The 17,665-nt window shown below is 42.3% G+C and overlaps 1 protein-coding gene across 1 annotated transcript in view; it reads left to right on the top strand.

Moving 5' to 3' along the window:
- The window catches only part of kcnh3 (potassium voltage-gated channel, subfamily H (eag-related), member 3), a 168,098-nt gene extending 150,766 nt beyond the window's left edge, over positions 1-17,332 (top strand). The window contains exons 11-14 of the mRNA XM_027143559.2: positions 7,956-8,170; positions 11,629-11,885; positions 12,509-12,662; positions 14,269-17,332. Of these exons, the coding sequence (XP_026999360.2) occupies positions 7,956-8,170; positions 11,629-11,885; positions 12,509-12,662; positions 14,269-15,216 (1,574 nt within the window). The 3' untranslated portion in view covers positions 15,217-17,332. The remainder of the gene's footprint in view (positions 1-7,955; positions 8,171-11,628; positions 11,886-12,508; positions 12,663-14,268) is intronic.
- The last annotated feature ends 333 nt before the right edge of the window (positions 17,333-17,665 follow it).

Here is a 17,665-nt window from a genome sequence, read left to right as displayed (position 1 = left end):
TGACAGGATGTGCGGTAAAAGCAGAGAGGGAAGATTTTAAGGAAAAGGAATTTAAGCTCCCCTGATTTTCCTCTCACCTTTTACAGAAACATTAAAATACTGAAACAAATTGACAGAGAAAAAAGTACTGGGACCTAAAATGCTGTCATCAGCTGTGAATTTGTTCAGACGTGTACATCCGTTCCATGTGATTGAATTGAACAAGATTAACACAATTAATTATTATCTAAAATACTTAGACTATGTGAATCGATCACGCTCACTTTACATCACTCAAAGCAGTCGTTTGAAACTACAATAAGTTTAGAAATCATGGTTTATTGAGGAAGGAAATATTTCTATGTAATTTTTTTTTTTTAAATCTGACTCACCACGTGTTCCTTTTTTTTCCCCACAACAATTTCCACACAAAAAAATCGTGAATTTTATCAGCCATATATTAAGTAAGATTTACACGACACCGAGTATCCTTCTCCTAAAAGAGTGTGAGCAGAGAGTACGTGAGGCGAATCCGTCATCTCCGTCATCTCCGATATCATCTTAAATACGCTGTTGCCTTTTAATCAAATTTCTTAAACTGCTCAGTTCTGTGCTTGAACGGTATTCTGACTCACTTGTAATGTTCTTCACCTGAATCTATTTATCTGTTTTCTACACTGCTCATCCGAGTGGGTCGCAGGGATCCTGAAGCATATCCCAGACCTGAGACTTGGGGCAGAAATCATGGTAACCTGGGACAAGATGTCTGTCTATTACAGACAATGCATGGCTATGAACTGGGAGAGGAATCCCTTTTGGCAAAGGGGGAGTTAATCCACCAAGCTTGGTGGTGTATGCAAATGTGTTAGCCACCATGCAACTATGCCCCCAAACAAATAATCAAACAAACAAACAAATAAATAGATATTTTCCCACCTCCGCGTTGTGTGTGTGGAGTTTGCATGTTCTCCCCGTGCCTCGGGGGTTTCCTCCGGGTACTCCGGTTTCCTCCCCCCGTCCAAAGACATGCATGGTAGGTTGATTGGCATCTCTAGAAAATTGTCCGTAGTGTGTGAGTGAATGAGAGTTTGTGTGTGTGTGTGCCCTGTGATGGGTTGGCACTCCATCCAGGGTGTATCCTACCTTGGCTCCCCGTGACCCGAGATAGTACGGATAAGCGGTAGAAAATGAATGAATGAATGAATGAATAGATAGATAGATAGTTAGATGGATAGATGGATGGATGGATGGATGGATGGATAGATAGATTAGTCTACAAAATGAATTAATGTAAACACTGACAGAGGACTGTCTAGGAGAAGAAAAATAACATTCACCAGGATTTTCTTTCATTTACATTTAGCCAAGTCACACGTCTTGTCGTGTGTAATGTATAATGTATGCTTAACTTCGATAATATTCAATTTCCTATTAAATTTTCTTTTTAGAAAGCTAAAGCAATCTGTCAACCGGTCATCTGAGGATGTGCTGTATTTTTTTCATGGCATAAACAAAGCTCTTTTGTCCAGCAGGTAATATTCACTGCAGGAGTTATTACCCAGGTTCCCACATTTGTATGCAGGGTGTTGTATTAAACTTATTAATAACACTGACAAAATGCCAAAACAACAGCAATACTTTGATGAATGATTAATGAACATCATCTCAGATAAAAAATTTTTCTTTGCCGAATTTTTCATAACAGGAATTTTTGCTTTGTTTGCCATTGACTTAGTAAATGGTTTCCAAGCCCATTTTGTCTCTGGCAGATTAATGAGGCAATTGATCACGAATTATTCATGAGATTTCACTCTACCTCACGTCCTTAGTTGTTTTCAGCAAACACTGGGGTGTATACTTATTTCCTTTCTACGAACATGACCATGGACCCTTCCGAGCAAGCCTAGGGCGAGAACAGAGACATGTCTTAAGGCAAAATGTGAAGAGGAGTGAAAATGACAGTGAGGAAGAAATACAACGTACACATACCAAATAGGAACCGGGCTTAGTTCTGAACAGATGAACACCTTTAGCTTTATGGACTTTTTGTACTTTGTAATGCCTTAAAAGTTTAGAATTTGTACTTTAGTTCACATCAGCACTAGATACAGACACTTAGTGAAGAATATTGTAAGATCTAGACTCTGCAAATGAAGCATCTTCTTCCACAGACATTAAAGTTTCATTGACAAGTTTTTCAGAAAGCTGAAAATATTTACAGAATTGTTTATGCCTGCTGTTGTCGCTTCTCTCTCTCCATCTATTCTATTGGCTCAGCTATGTGGCGGTATTTAACATTTCACGTGGATAGCTCGACTTAGGATGGATTCTTGACATAAAGCTGTCAGAAGCAATGGATTTGTTTTACATTTAGCTGAACGAAGTATTCTCACTCTAACCAGATTTTCGGCTTCAACCGAGTTCATGTTTTATTTCTCTGGCTCCCGCTGCTTGTGCACTGCTAGGTAAGTGATTGCAGAAGAGGTGAAGCACACACACACACACACACACACACACACACATACACGCATTCTGTGTAAAAGTTCAGTTCAGTTCAAGATCAATTTCTGTGTTTTTTTTTTAATAAGATACGTGGTGTTAAGTTCAGAAGTTGAGTATGAAGCAATAGATGAGAATTTCAGCTTTGATGTCCTGATCTTTAATGACAGACCAACCAATTCGCAAGTGAGCAAGTATTCAGTTCATTCATTCTTTCATTCTCTACCACTTATCTGAACATCTCGGGTCACGGGGAGCCTGTGCCTATCTCAGGCGTCATCGGGCATCAAGGCAGGATACACCCTGGACGGAGTGCCAACCCATCGCAGGGCACACACACACTCTCATTCACTCACACACACACACACACACACACACTATGGACAATTTTCCAGAGATGCCAATCAACCTACCATGCATGTCTTTGGACCAGGGGAGGAAACCGGAGTACCCGGAGGAAACCCCCGAGGCACGGGGAGAACATGCAAACTCCTGACTGTGTTCTGGTCCTTTTTACTGGATGTCAGTGCCTGAGCTCACCAGTGCTCTAGTGTCTGAGCACTGGGGATAAAATGGACGGTTCAACAAGCCAGCGATTCCAAACACACACACAATCCCAACTCAATAAGGCCTTGCATGACCTAGCCAGTCTGAATACTTGAATCCTATTAAAAAAAAAATCCATGCAGGATTTTGAAATTAGAAGTGCATTAGTGGGACACTTACAACCATAAGGATTTGAAGATTATGTGCCAAGAGGATTGGGCCAAAATAAATTGAACCACAATGCTGATGCACAAAGCTAATTACTTCTTACCGTAGACGCTCAAAGCTATAATTGCCAGCAACAGCTTTCCAGAAAAGTATTAATGTCTGTCATTTGTGGCATGTTTTTAAATTCAAAATCGAAAGTCTTTGTGTGTTTACCTTTTAGGGTGATATACGAGTATCACTGTATCTAACTCGAACACACACTTTGTAGTTGTTTGCATGTTTGCCTTGCACCTCCGGACTTGGGGATATGATTCCCGCTTCTGCCTTGTGTGCACAGAGTTTTAATGTTTCCCCTGTGCTTTGGGGTTTCCTCCTGGTACACTTGTTTACGCCACAGTCCAAAGATTGTAGGCCGATCAGCGTCTCTAAATCGACGGTGGTGTGGATCGGGGTGCGAGTGTGATTGTGCCCTTTCCGAGTTCCCAGGTTCCCTGCAACCTTGTGCAGGATAAATGGTAGAGAAATCAGATGAACGTATAACTCGAGCTATCTCTGAAAAAAAACAAACGAAATGAAATAGGAAGAGGTTCCAGATGGGAATGAAGTTCATACATATGCACCCAGACACGCACATCCACACGGTCCAATAAATAGCAATGAGTGCCATTATAACGCAAAATAAAAATGCCTGTCCGTTTCCACTCTGGGTTCTGTGCCCCCGGGTCATGATGACTTCTACCGCGCAGCTTGTAACCGTGTCATTTCAATATGCAACACACTATCATCTGTGTTCATTTCCATTAATTACTAGCCAAAATATTTCGCTTCCCTCAAACGAGAGGTCACCATTCCAGGTTAGTTTGTTAATTGCGGTTTTCCATCAACAGTTAATGATTCTCACAGGCTTATGAGTGTAGTAAATGTCAGTGTTAAGATGCTCAAAGGTCATGACTCAGCGTGCCGGGTGTGTTTGTGTATTTATCCCCAGACAGCAGGACCACATCAGTCTGCTCAAATCAAATGCTGGCATACTGCAGAGGCACATCCTCCCTTTGCACTTAATAATTGATTGCTATTGCATTATTGAAGCACTTTGATTATTAATACAGGCTGGCACATGAAGGGGAGAGCAATAGATCCACACACACACACACACACACACACACACACACACACACACACACACACACACACACACACACACGTCAAATGTGTGAGAGGGAAAGAGAACATGGAGAACAGTCTGATATAAACACATCAATATCACTTTCACAGACAGAGCTTTCTCTCTTAAAGACCCACACACGTACATCTCGCTGCCAAACACAGAAACACAGGAAGCTGCCAGGCACACACAAACCGTATAAAGCTACAGAGACTTTATTTATAGGAACACACAGAGATTACGCAGTGGAAGAAATTCGACTCGAGACTCCAGCGTACAAACGTGTACACACAACTGGTTCCGTCTGGACGCTACAGCTCTGACGATTCGCCACTCTTTATCAGTCCTTATTTCTTTGTCATTCATTCATTTTCTACCGCTTTTCCGAAATTCTCGGGTCACTGGGAGCCTGTGCCTAGTGTATCTCAGGCGTCATCGAGCACAAGGCAGGATACACACTGGACGGAGTGCCAACCCGTCACAGGGCACACACACACTCTCATTCACTCACACACACACATACTACGGACAATTTTCCAGAGATGCCAATCAACCTACCATGCATGTCTTTGGACCGGGGGAGGAAACCGGAGTACCCGGAGGAAACCCCCGAGGAACGGGGAGAACATGCAAACTACACACACACAAGGTGGAGACTGGAATCGAACCCCCAACCCTGGAGGTGTGACGCGAACGTGCTAACCATTAAACCACCGAGCCCCTTCCTTTGTCATTATTACTGACAAATGTTTTAGTAAATATTTTCTCTTGACATGTAGGAGGCAAATTACTGTTACGGGACAGTTTCATTTACTTAATTTACCCTCTCTACAAAGCTACTGAGATTTATTTTTATAGCACGGTACAGCCCTGTTAAGTCGGAAAACAAATAGAAACAGCTCGCCTCTTCAATAAACAGGTTTAAAGGGTTTTTTCCCCCAGACAGCAGGAGAAAATGTTTTTTTTCCCCTTTAATCAGGTTTTCAGTTTGTACTGTAGATATCAATGATGTAGGCTTGTGTACGCTGGGTTATACAGCATCGTCACAAATTTTATGATGCGAAGAAACTTAATCCGCTTCTACAAATCTACTCACTTTTCACAAGCCTCACAATTTTTACGTCGTTTGAAACATTCGAAAATAATCTCATTTAACGTGTGTCAAAATAAATCTCGCCTGCTCACAGTAAAAGTTCCAAACAAATCGAATCTGACCCGTCTGAACACAGCCCAGATGATTTATATCCACTTATAATCCCTCCAGATCTCCTTTCATTAGTCCACACCTTTTCTATTAGTTTCACTGCAGTTACTGAATTATTAAATCACAGTAAAAGAACAGAATGGTACTATAGTGAATAATTGTGTAATGGGACAGGAAATGCAATCAGATTTTTATTCCTGAACTTTCCACTGACAAAAATCAAACATCACGTCGGTTCTGGCAGGCCACGTCGTCAAGCGTGCATCAGCTCTTCACATATTTTTCTCCCTCTAATTATTTAATTATCCATTCATTCATTTATTATCCCCCCCAAAAAAAAAACCTCTATGCATGATTAGTGGTTCTGTTATACAGGGAGTCAATTCTATTGTCTAGTCGCTGCTCTCCCCTCCCTCACCACGCATGCGCACGGACGGGCGCGTGGATTCCTGCCCAGAACAGAACCATGTCGCCAACACTAACTGTATACATATCGTCTAATAAATTCTCTCTTGACAAAGTGGTCCTGACAGGACACATGAGGTTTAAGCTATCATTTACAGACCGAGATGTTTCTGAGTTTTAGATTTTTACTACTTCAAAGCAAATGATGATACGGTGTTGACCTGCCAAGGGACTGCAGATGAAAAATAGCTCTTCAGCTACTGTAGTTCTGGCACATTTACATTTTGAGTGTAAACAAAAAATGTTGATTGATGTGCATTGTCCCTTTAAAAAAAAAAAGATCAGAATAATAGGATAATAACCAAGAATTCATAAAGTATTACAACTCGCCTTTGCTGCATTTATCCCTGGAGTTACCCGGCTTTTCATTCTGCACTTTTAACCCCATCTTTAACCCCAGGAACATTGTGGTGACTAATGTGTATAATGTGAAACAATAAGGTGTTAGAGCAACCAATCAGGCTAGACAAAGCTTTTAACTTCTAACATGCTTTAAACATGCTGTAGTTTCTCCTAACATCTTTCACAGCTATGTATTTATCTAGGAAACACAATTTCATAGAATTTTAGGATCTTCCAGGACCTTGTGAAGACATTCAGTGGCCACAAGCTCATCATATGGTATCCTATGGCTAAGTAAGAATATCGTTACAGATGTATCAGAGGAGATCTTCAATGCATTTGTTAAGCTAAAGAAGAAAGTACGGTACTGTGTTTATAATTCGAATGATATTTCTAGAAAGTGACAAATATTCGGGAGTTCAAAAATATACACCAGACAGCACCAGTTCTGTCCATCTTTAATGCTGAGCTTCATTCAGAATGTTCCTAAAACGTCATTAGTTTATGGGCTACATGTGAATGTTAAACAAATTTCTGTTGTTTTTTTTTGTTGCCACTGCTGCTCTCTTCAGCCTTAAAACACACACACACACACAAACACACACACACACGTTATCAAGTGGCTAAAAAGAGACTTAGAGAGTCATGGTTGTAATTAAAGCTGTCATATGCAATCGCCCTCTTCATCTACAACCAAAAAATTCTCTTAGAGTCGTAGAAGGAGAAGGAGGAGGAGAGAGAGAGAGAGAGAGAGAGTATTACAATAGTCGGCTATTTATTAAAGTCAATATGAAGCTCATCTCTGGATAGAATAAACATCAGTCCACTGTTCCGTTGTCGCTGTACTAATCAGAGTGAACAGAGGCTCATGGAAAATTTTCAAAATTATTTAGACATCTGCAGCAACATATTTCTGTTACCTGAATATCTCTCTCTCTCCTCTTTGGTCTTCCTTTTTCCTGCAGTGAAGTGTGCTCTTAAATATAAATCAGGTTCTTTCTCTCTTTCACTCTCTCACTCACTCACTCTCTCACTCACTCACTCACAGACCATATCTGTGCCTCCTAAAAAAACTATACACACACACACACGTCAACCACACAGTCTCACACACACACACACACACGCACACTGCGTTTTCTATCAGTGACATACACATAATGGAGATGCTCTAATGCTCTGTGTGTGTGTGTGTGTGTGTGTGTGTGTGTGTGTGTGTGTGTGTGTGTGTGTGTGTGTGTGCGCCACAGAGTGTGTTTGATTTGATTTGACACAAACACTGCCTCAGTCTACAGGATATGTTATTGCTTTCACAGTCCCTATGTTCCACACCGCAGTGCTTTTTGAGCTCCTTTGCTACAAAAACTTTAGTTGCACACAAAACCTTATCATTTAAATGCTCATTTAGTGACACATAATTGACTGAGTTATAAAATGTCTGGTTTATTTAGAGATTAAGGGATGAAATACATGGAATAAACTGTCCAGAGGTTTAATCCTTCAGGATTAAATGTGTTTTAATTTGCTATTATATATGACAAGAACGGTGCCAGTGAAAGCCTGACGCAGTATCTCTGTGTCCTGCAGGTAAAGGCGACCTGATCGGCTCGGATTCTCTGACGAGGGAGCAAGTGATTAAGACCAACGCTAACGTAAAAGCTCTGACCTACTGTGACCTGCAGTACATCAGCCTGAAGGGACTGCGTGAGGTGCTGCGCCTCTACCCCGAGTACGCGCAGAAATTTGTCAGCGAGATCCAGCACGACCTCACCTACAACCTGCGTGAGGGCAACAACATGGATGTGAGTGACACGATCGCTTGCATAAGAGCTACAGACAACACACTTTCACACAACGGGCAGTTTAGCATCAGTCCACTTACTGCTATGGTTTTAGGAGACAGGAGGGAACTGAGCAACCTGGATGAAACCCAGACACAGGGAGAACACATACAGGAACCCAAGCTCAGGATTGTATCAGGGGACCTATAGAGTGGCATTGAGTGGTAATCACAACACATGAAATGAAAGAGTGGTACCATAGAGTGGTAATCACAACACATGAAATGAAAGAAGCAGCCTTTATTTTGTTATTTATATACATTACAGCACAGTGAAATTATTTCTATAACATTTCCCAACTGGAAGTTGGGGTCAGAGCACAGGGTCAGTCATGATATCGCATCCCTGGAGTACAGTAGAGAGGATTAAGTGCCTTGCTCAAGGGCCCAACAGTAGTAGCTTGGCAGTGCTGAGGCTTGAACCCCGATCCTCTGATCACCAACCCAGAGCTTTAATTCAAAAATAGACATGAAACATAGACATTATGTTTAGTCCACTAGTATCTTGTGATGATTGGCCGCATTGTCTTTTTTTGCTGATTCACATGCTGTTCAGTTCACAGTTTTAGATTCGCTGGTTCATTTTCCTCCCATCTCCTACAACCGTACGAGTCGATAGGCTAGTTTTACTAAATTGCCCCTGGGTGTGAATGAGTGTGTGAAAGTGTGTCCTCACCTCACGCTTCGTGTTCCCAGAATAGTCTCCGGATCTATTGTGGCCATAGAATAAAGCAGTTACTGAAAATGATGATGATGATGACGGCTGCTTGCTGTTCCAAATAAAGTGTTCAGTGGGCTTGAGGTCTGGTGAGTTTGTAGGAAGGTCAGAATGTCCCATACAGGTTTGGCCCTATACACACACATACACACATTACAGTCAACATCCTGGAACATGGGAGTGTCAATATTGTGTCCTGCTTGGACATAAAGCACAAAAACAACCTCAGAATGTGGCCATCAACACATTGTTGTCAACAACTCACTGGTATCCACAGCGTGACTCATTTATAGCAACTTATACGTAACAAATGTAACCAGGCTGAGGATAATAATCTGTTATTTATGACATAAAGAATGTGAGGAACTTCAACTCGTATTGATCATTTAGCATGTGTGTGGAATTAGATAAAAGAACACACTCACGCACACGCACACACACACACACACACACACACACCTGACCTTTACCTAATGTGTGTGTACGTCAAAGTAACAAAGTGACTGCTTCTCCATCTGCTGCTTTTGGCAGGTTTCTTCCCCCCTTCTCACACTCTCACACACTCACACTCACACTCACACACACACACAGCCTCTAATTAATGCTATATCTTCACCTAAATGTAACCCTAACCTTAAGCCTGGTAACTAAAAGGTAATGCCACTTTTAGATTTGTTTTCTTTAGAAGTGATTTTCCTCATGAGGACGGGCCAAATGTCCCCACTAAGTCAAACCTGTCAGATATTCTAGTCATTGTGGGAACATTTCATATAAAAATATGCCCAAGACACGCAGTCCTCTCACTGGGCATCCTCTCCCCCTCGCTGTCAGGCGGCACATGTCTGCCAGCTCACGAGCCCTACTCTCTCAGTCCCTACAAACACGAGCACAGAGGACAGGAATAGCAGCAGTCGCTGTTGCGAGTGCGAGGCGTTGCTAAGAATAGAGCGGGGTGGGGCGGGGGCTCTCCCTCACTGGTTGGGAGCTCCCTGTGTGTCAGCTAAGATTGGATACTGCAGGGCTAAAAATAGAAAGCAAGACAAGCCGAGAGAAAGTGGGGGAAGGGAAACTTCCTGTAGTGCGGCTTTCTTCTGGCTCTGCCACCGCAGAAAAGCACAGCTCCGAATACAGAACATGCCGAGGGGCATTTCCCGAATAGAACAAACGTATACCTGTAGTGAATGTCTGATATTCGGCATGTGTGTAGATGTGAAGCGTTCACCAGAGCTCATATTGGTTTGAGCATTAATGTGCCGTGAACCAGAAAGTCTTACAAATCACACATACACATTCACAAACATGGGTGTGCAAACAGCTTTGCAGAGATAATAAAATAATTTAGCCGAAATAGCTAATAATTGCTGAAATAATTAAGGGCGAGAGAGGAAAATTAGATCCAGCAACGTGACGGCTGCTTTCTGCATATTAGTGTGTGTGTGTGTGTGTGTGTGTGTGTGTGTGTAAATGAGGAAAAAGCCACACTGTTACTGAAATGGAACAGGCTCTTAGATGCACATCGATCGTTTTAGATGGACTGGACACCTGCTGATTTGCTTTGTCCGATGAGGACCTTTCTTTTAAATCGCACAACTTAACCATTATAGAAAAGACATTATTGACCAAATGAGGCTGGGTTTCCTCCTGAGTCAGAGTCTCAAGGTTTCTTCCTCATATCATCTCAGGGAGTTTTTCCTAGCTGTTGGGAATAAATATTAATTTACAATTTTTATTCTCTTTATTTCTGCTTTGAGACGATATCGGTTGTTAAAAGCGCTATACAAATAAATCGAATTGAAAAATCAGATTTTATTTGTGAAGCAACCAAAACGAAGACTTATACACATTTCAATTCTTTAATATATTTCGACTCTATCCGATCCAGCCGCAGTCACTGATTCTACACACGTGAGCTCTGAACATGAACCAGCTCTCACAGTGCCAGTGGGACTCCTCGTTACTAAGAATGGCAGGAGGCAGCAAAAATATGCCTTCACTTAGAGCCTGCTGATGGAAAGACTAGGGGAGGAGCGAGAAAAGCAAAAGAACAAGAAAAGCAGAGCTAGGAGAAAGGGATGAATTGTGTTGTATAAAAACGATGCCGATGATATAGGAGAACTGAAGAGACCAGAAAGAAAGGACTATAATCCTGCTCCAAATAACAAGGAAATACATGCTGCCCTTTTAAAGGCTGTGTAGAAGCCGTGGTTGGTGTAGCGTGCATGGAAATGATACTGACAGAGCCAGTCATCTGCAATGACAAATGTAAATAAACATCTCAAGCACCACAGGCTCAGTGAGATTGCAGCTGACATGGTGGCCATGAAGAGCTGTTACTGAAGTGGTTCCATGTCCCAGATCTTTGGTGTCATTAACGTGGCATAAAACATGTCTGAATTCTTCCATTTTTCTTGAGACACAAGAAAACACTCTTTCTGGAAAAAGGGAAAGACTCTTGAAGGAATGATAGAGGTTTAATATGTACTAGAATTGCAGATGAAACGAAGACAAAATAAAGACACATGCTGTATTGCGTACGAGCAGGCAGACTCTCAGATCTTCTCATTCACAGATTGTGTTACTTCGCCCCCTACTGTCTGCCATTCACCATTGCATGCATTTTATACACAAAACAATCTAAAGCCCTGGATATTTTCTTGATTTTTTTTTTCCTTAAATACAAAGTGTCCTTATGTTTTTCCAAGGTGGACTGGGAGAGCAACGGTGGCCTGGTGAAGAAACTTCCTTCCATTCGTGAGGACGAGGAGAATGACGAAGAGCAGCACTCTGTGTCAAGGGCACCTCGCTCACCTCTGCGTCTCACGAGGGGGCTAAACTCACCCCTGCGCTCACCCCTCCTTCCCCCAAGGCCCTTTCGTCCCCCCTCTGATCACAGTCGCCCTGCCACTCTTCAGATACCCGTGGTCAGCTTCAGCAGTGCCCCTCCAGAGCTCAGCCCTAGGTGGGAGATCCAGTCACACACCTTTGTTTGCATGCCATCACACACAAGCCTCTTTATGGAGGCAAACATTTTCACAGCAAGACTAAGGACCTTTGTAACCCTAGTATGTCTGAGACACAAAGTTTATTTCTTTGTATGTCACAAACCTGAACAAGCCTACAGATTGCTTAATAACAAACCTCACATCCAGGGTCCCAAGGAAAGGCTCTGCATTCAATGTGGTGTGTTTTTATTTGATCAATGTTCAGGTGAGTCTTTAGAAAACATGGATACAATCATTTGCTTAGTCTGGAAGAATCACAGTTAATGTCCATTTAATTTGTGACCCCCTCCCTGTTAGCCAACAAGAGAACTGCAGTTGGTACGATCCATAATTTAGCACAAGTGTCCAGCTGCCATGACAACCAGCCAGTAATGGCACTCGATTTCACACTAGAAAAGCACAGGTTTGGATCAGTGAGACTCCAGACACTTGGATCTTAGGTGTTTGTATTAGGATCTGAAGGCTAATTCATCATATTTCACTTCAGTATTGCATATAAAAAGATGTAGTCGTTTTTCCCGAGCAAGTAAAAAAGCTGCGAATTCTTTTCTTTGTGTCTCTGATCATTGTTGGTCTATAGGTTTGTGGATGGCATCGAGACAGAGAGCAGTTCTGGTTTAGCACAAAGGTTTGAGTTCAGCTCTAACCTACCTCATAGTGGTCCTTCATCACCCAGTCCAGTGAGCCAAGAGCAGGTGGAAACCAGGCAGAGCATCAGCAAACTGAGCGAAGAGGTGAGTGTCTGGAACCAACACTAACGCTTTAATGTGTCATTTACCCTGTCAACCAACTAGAGTGGAAAACCTGCGTTGATGTGCAGGTGTGAAGCAGATTTGCTTGGATGAGCAATCAGCAATATAGGAGCAGGCTTTATAACACAAAACAGACAGAATGATTATTTTGTAATGTGCAGTGTGTTCCGAGGAGAGAAAAGAAAAAAAAGAAAGGTCAAAACCTGATTTTTTTTTCCATGCAATACAAGCAGGCCACAGATAATAAACACCCCGATGAAAATGGCCAGCCTGGTTTAAAGAGTCTGAAAGGCTACAGTAAACACAAAATCATCTCAGTTAGTTAGTTAGTTGCTATAATTTACTGCCATGTCAGCTACTGAGGCTATCGTCATGGCATGAACAGTTAATAAGATAACCTAAAATAACCTAAAATCACAAAGAAATAAATATAGACAAATATAGTTAGTTATAAATATAGTATACTTAATGAATTTTTTTACATTAATATATGACAGAAACTCAAACTTTTTCTAATGAAACCTTGTAAAATAGCACTTTAAATGAGTTGGCCTCATAAAATAACCTTCTGTGGTCATTATGCACAGGACAGTCCAACAAAATATGCTTGACAGTAAGGGGAATGCTGCAGTACAAGCACTGAATGGGGTCTTCTCCTTACAGCAAGTATTCATGTGTCAGTCTTGTATGCCTGATTCTACATCTGGTTAAGATCACCTGATCGAATCTTGAACAAAATCATCTCAAAACGCACGTCAGACATTATAGCGGACAGGATAAAGACCGCTCAACAAAACTGGGCAGATGGAAATTAAATGAAGGTTACATGGTACGATGAATCTCAATCTATGTACCCAGCCTGCATAATGGTGTGGAGCATGTTTTCTTAACACACACTGGGCCCTTAGATACCACTAGAGGATCGATCGAACGGAGTATCGTTGCTGACCTTATAAGTCTCTTTATAGTCAGAATTTACCATCTTATAATAGCTACTTCCAGAACAAAAACGTTCCATGTCACAAGGCACAAAACATCTCAAACTGGTTCAAAGAACAAGGCAATGATTCAAAGTACTTCATAAGCCTTCCCAGTCGCAGGATCTGAATCCTGATAGTTCCTTCGGGTTGTGATAGATGTGAGATTGGCACCATTTGGAGCAATTATAATAAGCAGTTTTGTCAAGATGAACCATGATCTCAAAGGAATTTATTTGGAATCAATGCCAACAAGAATTTAGGCTATTCTCAGAGCAAACAGGGTCCTGCCCAATAAAAGTATCATCAAGTTCATAATGAATTATCCGATGAGTATACAAATAAACACAAAATGTATGAACATTATATTGCACAAAGGGACATACACTTCAAGTAATTAGGTGCACTGGTAAACCTACCAGTTCCTAGGAACAGAATTACTGCCTCTAACCCAGTAGAACCGTTGGTTTGGGTATACTGAGCACAGCAGCAACAGTGATATGGAAGAGGTTGTGGTGCTGATCCGTGTAAACAGTGCATTATCTGCATGAATACTGTTTTACTTAGTTTACATTTAGAGTGCCATTAACTAGCCTTGCTTTTGTCTGCAGATGAACAGCTTGTCAAAACAGGTCTCCCAGCTCAGTCATGAATTGCAGGAGATGACTCGCCTCCTGCGCCCTCTGTTCCTCACTGCTGCTCAGCCGCTCCTCTCAACTCCTCCACCACCGATGACTTTACCTGGCGGTAGTCCGTCCATTACCTCTCCTGTAGCCTCTTGTCCTCCAGCCCCAACCTGCTCCCTACTGGACATCGCAGACCCTGTGGGGGTGGTAGGCCTTCCCAGCTGTCTCATACCCACCAGCCCACCTCAGAGACTGCAATCCCAGGGGTTTTGTTCAAATGGCTCCCCTCATGCCAGCCTATCTCATTTAGAGACCATTCAAAAAGATGGCACAGGGGCAGGACAGCATGACATCCCTCTTGGCCCTACAAATGGCTATGGGAAGGGAGCTCCAGACAGGCTTGCCTCTTGCACCACTTCTCCCTCTCTTTCCTTCACCCTTTCGATATCCTCATCCCGCTCTCAGTCACCTTCCTTGACGCCTTGTCAAGGACCACACCCCTCCTGCCCCAGCAACTGCACACATGGCCTGTTGCTTCCCCCATCATCACAAGACATCTCGCCATCTTCCCAAGTGAACCCACCCCCACCACACTCCCATTGCTCAGCACCTGCTTCACTAAGTAACTCCCCAGGCGACCACAGACTGAAGGACGGTCCCTCTCCAGCCTCCTCTGCCTCCGCACCCATACTTCAGACCATGCCCTGTTCCACAGCATCCTGCTCACACCCCTCTTCTCTCGTGCTGTGTTCTCTGAGAGATGGCCAGGGGTCGATGGGCTTCCCGTGGCGCCGGCAGACGTCTAGGTGTGCCCAGGCAATGTCTGGCACTGAGCAACCTCAGCTGGAACTGGAGATGCAGGAGTGGGATACAGGAGGAAAGAGCTCAACAGAGCACATCAGCTTCATCGATGAGGAAGGACCACCACTGTGAATGGGAGGGGAGCAGTAGCACAACTAGGAGCTGGACTGCAGCACATTAATACATCAGATCAGGGTGGGAGGACAAGAGGAATTTGAGTTTTATCCAGAAAGTAAATCAGGGTCTATCTACAGTACCATACAAGTAGGCAAAGAGATCTGCGTTTCGTCAAGGCTGTGGCTTTCCTAACTGGTCCTGATGGCATCTTGCACCATCTCAACACACCAAAACCTGATACCAGCCAATCACAACCATATCAGCACAGAGAGGCCTGTGTCACTCTGGACAGATACGAGCTCTTCTCCGGTGGCATTAGAAGACACGCACATGAAAGCTCAAATTGGTATGGTGCATGGCAACCAAAACTCGTAACGAACCAACCAAACCCAACCGACTTTGTAATAAGTACTTGATCTATGAAGAGTTCATGTTGGTTATTCTGAATGGGTACATGTTGATCTTGTAGGCCTGAATATGGGAGATGGCATGTGTTTGTAATCACATGTTACCCTCTACTGCCAAAACATTTGTGCTTTATGTATAGCCAATCATAGGTCACAGATGCATCTACCTGCTCTGATGTTTCACGGCAATTAGGTAGATGAATGAATGTGTTACACTATAGCACACATCACTCTCAGTTTCTTCTCCCTATTTGAGCATACGTAGACAGCACAAGTCAATGTCAAGACCCATTCATTGCATATTTATTTAGACTGGGAATGTGGAGCAACTTCACACCAACTTCACACAGCACACTTTTTTGTCATGCCTTATTCAATCCACTTCTTTACAGAGCTTTTCCACTATATTGTAATAGACTGATTTAACCCATGGCCCTCATTACTATGAGGATTCCCAGGCTAATGAACAAAAAAGGAAGCTTTCGACCAAGGGATTTTAAAGGGTACCCATCATTTTAGGTTTACCTAGTGCATACACATACATAATGCCACATAGCATGTGGTTGTTACATGGAATAATGGCCAATAACCTAGTGTGGTTCTCTGATGAGCTCCGTTCTCTAAATGTGACCACAACAGGCATTACAATAAGACAATCAAAACAATAGGGACCCAGACAGACATACAAAATATGCCAATTTTACAAAAATCACACTGCCCTAGCCTGGCTTGCCAAATAGTGGGAAGACTGAGTATGGCAAAGTATGACAGCATGCCAAATAGTGTCCATTTGGGAATTAAGTTATGTTAAATACACCCAGGAACATATGGTGGATAGCCAAATTCAAGGACACAGAGTTGGCATGCCATATAATCACAATGACTATGAACTGCACACAAGGGATAGGCATAGAAAAGAGTAAATCCCCAAGTGCAGGTTTGACTAAAACAACAAACACACGCAGCTTTAGCCATCCAGCCACGTGTGCCTTTCCTATCACCATCCAACATCTCCAGAACATCTCCCCATTTGTTTTCTGTTCATTCTCACAAAAAAAAAAAAAAAAAAAAAAGGTTTCGGTTATACATCATATGTTAATGAGCACTGCACTTTTATCTCCTCGTCATTATTTATTTAACTATTTATTTGTCTGTTTATTTATTTATCTATCTATCCATCGCGTCGAACGAGAGTCTTACAAGCAGAAGTGCTCAGGTGAATATTTCTACACTCGGTTCCGTTTGACAAAACCTATGAAAGCAAGTTTATCGTCACATTATAAGTCACACACCGTGATGGTGATAAGCAGCTACATTTCTGCAGGTGAAATCAACTAAGGTTTCTAAGCTTGAAAAAAAAAAAACAAACACACACACCTTCACGACGTCTTATTTAGTATAAAGGGTTCCAAACACGAAGCACGGGCTTCTCATCTTCTTAGTCATCTTGCTTGAATAGGGACATGTCATTTTTGATTCTATTTTCTTTACCTAGGAACTGTGTAAGAGGGATGGGATGAGGGAGGGGTTGCTTTTGACTGGCACGGGGGTCAGAGACTTTGGGGAAGGGTTTGGGTGGGTGAGGGTTCCTGCATGTCTCATCTTTTTGCATGAGGAATGTGCCTGCATTATTAAATATGGGACGTGCGTAAGGGAAAACTGGCTGGAGGTCCAGAAGCATAAATGTATTTTGTTAACTGCAATGAACTTTAACATATCCTTACCTGAAGAATAAAATGTGTTTTATAAGAATGGTGGGATGTGAATGATTTGTTGATTGTCTTTAATTCCTAATAATGGCAATGATTCTGATTATGAAGGAAGGCATGAGGCAGCAGCTTTCGCAAATAATCTTAACACGGTTAGCCACATTACCTGTTTAACATTTAGACACCACCAAATAGGATTTCCTCTCTATTCTACATAAAAGCAGCAGAACAATTTACAAATGTTTAAAAATCCCAGCTGTGGAATTTCCATGCCTTCACTCAAAAATGCATACATGCTGTAATTTAACTGCTCAATCAAAAGCATTTTATGGGAACACTGAATCTCAA

This window comes from Tachysurus fulvidraco, chromosome 6 (assembly GCF_022655615.1).
Source record: "Tachysurus fulvidraco isolate hzauxx_2018 chromosome 6, HZAU_PFXX_2.0, whole genome shotgun sequence".
Taxonomy (NCBI): domain Eukaryota; kingdom Metazoa; phylum Chordata; class Actinopteri; order Siluriformes; family Bagridae; genus Tachysurus; species Tachysurus fulvidraco.
The sequence above is the reverse complement of the archived record's forward strand: the minus strand, read 5'-3'. Positions and strand labels throughout refer to the sequence as shown.